A 3,515-nucleotide genomic window follows, 5' to 3' on the forward strand; every position below is an offset into this window, starting at 1 on the left:
CGGGCATCTGCAGCTGCAGACCTCAATCTATGATACATATCAGGCACTTCAGCTTTTCTCATAATGTCATGACTTTTCTCTGCTTCTTGAGAGCACTTCTAGCATCACTAGTGGAACACTTCATATGGGTGTCATGGTGTTATTCAAGGTTTATGGTATTGAACACAATGAAAAATAAGCGAGAGCCTGGAGAGATCACTTTTTACTGTGATACGCAATTTACTGGAGGGACTACTGCTCACATGGAGATGATTAGCATCACACGGCATTTTGAGCGTATACTTGTAACACTTGAGCTCACCACAGTAGCAACAGGAGATGACTATGAAATTATTACAGTTGTACAGTATGCACTACAGTAAATTTTATGCAGTTATGATTTAATACTGCATCTTTGCGATTGTACATTTCTTTCTGTTGTGAATGGCACTGTGTATGGTCTGTGATAAGTTTTGAAAAATTTTTACTTTTTATAATTTGTATATTTTATGGTAATAAATAAAATAGACTGGTGTCGACATATATTTTACACATTCATGATATACCTATCTTTTTCATAATTTTGTTACTGTTTCTAGCCTACATGGTTCATCTGTGAGTTTTTTCAAATTGTTGCAAGTCTCCAAAAATTTTTCCAGTGTATTTATTGAAAAAAAAATTATGTATAAGTGGACTTGCCCAGTTTAAACCATGTTATTCAAGGGTCAGCTGTATATTAAGTTGCAAACTGTTAAGAATTAATAACATCTTGCCATAGACTATTTCCAAAGCTTTGATTCTGCCTGATGTAGAACATATCTTATCTTGGCTAATTGGCCAGGATGTACCCTGATACAAAAATCTCCCTCATGATTCACAACTACCTCAAAATTACATTGTTTTTCCCCTAAAATTTACCTATAGACCTACTGTTCCTACAGCCTGTCCAAACAGCAAGCTCTCATTCAGTGAAAGCTTTCTGCACATACCTGTTGAAGTGTGTCCAAAGCATTCTTTCTAAGCACTCGGTAATGTTCGCACACACAGCTTAGCTAGTGAGCCTGTAAGAGAAGCTAAGTGAGCACATAACAGTGATCACAGAGGAAAGGAGGTGACACAAGTATGAGGGGAAGTAACCGTGAAGAAGTAGCATAGGTAATAAAGAAATGTATAAATTTGTTTCTCAACTGTTTTTCTCCCACCTATCACCTCACATTTATCACTTCATATTTACCAGGAAAAGAGAGAAATAAAAGTAGGAGACAGTTGAGAAATGGTAAAATTGATTGATATAAGGAAACTAAATACACACACACACACACACACACACACACACACACACAGTGATAAATCGTAAAGTATAGACAGCTGAGGAGCATTCTGTTACCGTAGTTCATAAACAATGCTTTAATATATCAAGTATTATATACAGTAGATTTATGAGTAAAGACTGTTTCTACTTAGGTCCTTCAGATTCTATCTCTGTCTTTAATACAGAATTTGAGTCATTGTTTTGAGAAATACTTTCTTACAAGGATCATCTGTTACTGAAAATGTGGTCAGGATATTTGATCTGTTTTGTGTTTAAGAATACTGTGAAGGTAAGATCCCGTAGATTATTGATGCAGATATTGGAACACAGTAAATAATACCAAACTGAGTGAATGCCAGTTTCTATTCAGTGGGTCAATAAAGGATAGCTTTTAGACTCTGTAGGTTAACCACACAAATTGTAATTAGGAAATAGTCACATGTATTAGAAAATGTTAAAAATTATTTTTCTTTCACTGAAGAGGCATAGTGTATGTCCCCGTTATAAGGATAAAGTTGATGAAAATGGGGACAGTTTATATCTTATTTCTTCTTTTATAGGTTTTAAAACGGCCAGAATATTTTGGGAAGTTTGGTAAAATACATAAAGTTGTCATCAATAATAGCACATCATATGCGGGATCACAGGTAACTCATTACATCCCTATAAGTAGTTATAGGGATTTTTGCCTTTCCTCCGTATAGTCTAGATTTGACCTGGGCTGAAAATTTCTTTTCTGAGATTAGAAAGCTTGAGGGTCAAGGACTTAAGCAGTGTAGTGGCCTCTGTTGGTGGGGTGAGGGAATTTTTAGTGCTGATTTGACTCTTCCACGACTTAACAGCAAATTGATAGTAAGAGAAGTAGTAAAACAAAGATTTAGTGATGGTTCAAAGGGGAGGGGGAGTTGACTATTGTTTGACAGTCTAATAACTAGATAATGATTTCTAATATTTTCAGATATTGAAAACTTCATAAAAAAGAAACTTAATAAAACGTCTTTGTTATGCTGGTGTTAACGGATAGACTGTTCTTGAAAATTGCATTTATTTTTATGAGAACATAATTTGACAGTGTCTTCAAATATTAGTTTTTAAAATCTAACTTTCAGTGTTTGTTTTTTATCACCTTGATGAGCCTGTCAAGTGACTTTTTAAAAAAATAAATGACAAGCCAAAGATATTTTAGTCTACTTAAAATCAGATAAACTTCATTGAGTATGATTGTTTTTAAATGAACTAGTATATGGCTTAATTAAAGCTACTACAACTTTTAATCATTGTGATTATTGTTAATGACAGTAGTAATAAATGCCTTTAGAATTTCCGATGCAGGTTGCAAAAGAATTTTCTTTTTTTAAAAGTTTTTGTTGAATTTGAAACTAATAAAAGTGGGTTTTCACTTTAGGGTCCAAGTGCCAGTGCTTATGTAACCTATATCCGGTCAGAAGATGCTCTCAGAGCCATACAGTGTGTCAACAATGTGGTGGTAGATGGCAGAACACTTAAGGTAACATGGTCCTCTTGATTTATTTGTTTGAAGGGGGAAGGGATAAAATGTAGCAAGTAAAGGAGTACCTAGCATTTACATATTACATTTGAAGGGAGTCTGTTTGAAAATTGCCTCCTAGGCATCCATACCAACCTGTGACAGCTAATTTGTTTACTGTTGTCTTATATAGGGTCCTGTTTTGCCAGGTAGGGATAAACATGTTCGTTATTAAGGGTCAATCTTAAAATCTCCTATGTTTACACATATTTTATTCAATGAGAATGAATTTATTATTCTTATCAAAAATAGATAATGGTTCTGATTTGTTGTCCTTAAATATTTGGACATTGATCAGTTCAGGTTTGAGTGAAGGGTCCCACCAAGCACTGCTTTATGTAAATGAGAGAAGAATGGCAAACTGGAAAAGGGAATTTGCCTTCTTATGTGCCTGTCCACTTAGGACATGGAACAGATTTTGTCTGTCTTTTCTTCCATTTGGATGCTCAAGTTCTGAAAACTATATAGACTGAGATGTTTTCTTTAGTTCTTTCAAATGGGCATCATCATTAATAAATCCTGCTAGTGATAGTTTAGTTCTCTAGTATTCACAGACATACTTTTTTTTTTTAACACTTAATCATGCTGTTTATTATTATAGAGGGACATAAAAACATGGTTTGCTTTATCTAAACAGATGTGTTTTTATTAGTTTCAAAACAGTGTAATAGTTACATT

At 34.1% G+C, this 3,515-nt stretch overlaps 1 protein-coding gene across 6 annotated transcripts in view; it reads left to right on the forward strand.

Annotated features, from left to right (window-relative positions):
- Nucleotides 1-3,515, forward strand: part of CNOT4 (CCR4-NOT transcription complex subunit 4) — a 123,542-nt gene that overhangs the window by 57,949 nt on the left and 62,078 nt on the right. For all 6 annotated transcript variants that reach the window (XM_019654793.1, XM_019654795.1, XM_019654794.1 and 3 more), the window contains exons 4-5: nt 1,852-1,938; nt 2,697-2,798. In XM_019654793.1, coding sequence (XP_019510338.1) covers nt 1,852-1,938; nt 2,697-2,798 — 189 coding nt within the window. The remainder of the gene's footprint in view (nt 1-1,851; nt 1,939-2,696; nt 2,799-3,515) is intronic.

The sequence above is a fragment of the Hipposideros armiger genome, unplaced genomic scaffold (assembly GCF_001890085.2).
Source record: "Hipposideros armiger isolate ML-2016 unplaced genomic scaffold, ASM189008v1 scaffold_231, whole genome shotgun sequence".
NCBI classification, from domain to species: domain Eukaryota; kingdom Metazoa; phylum Chordata; class Mammalia; order Chiroptera; family Hipposideridae; genus Hipposideros; species Hipposideros armiger.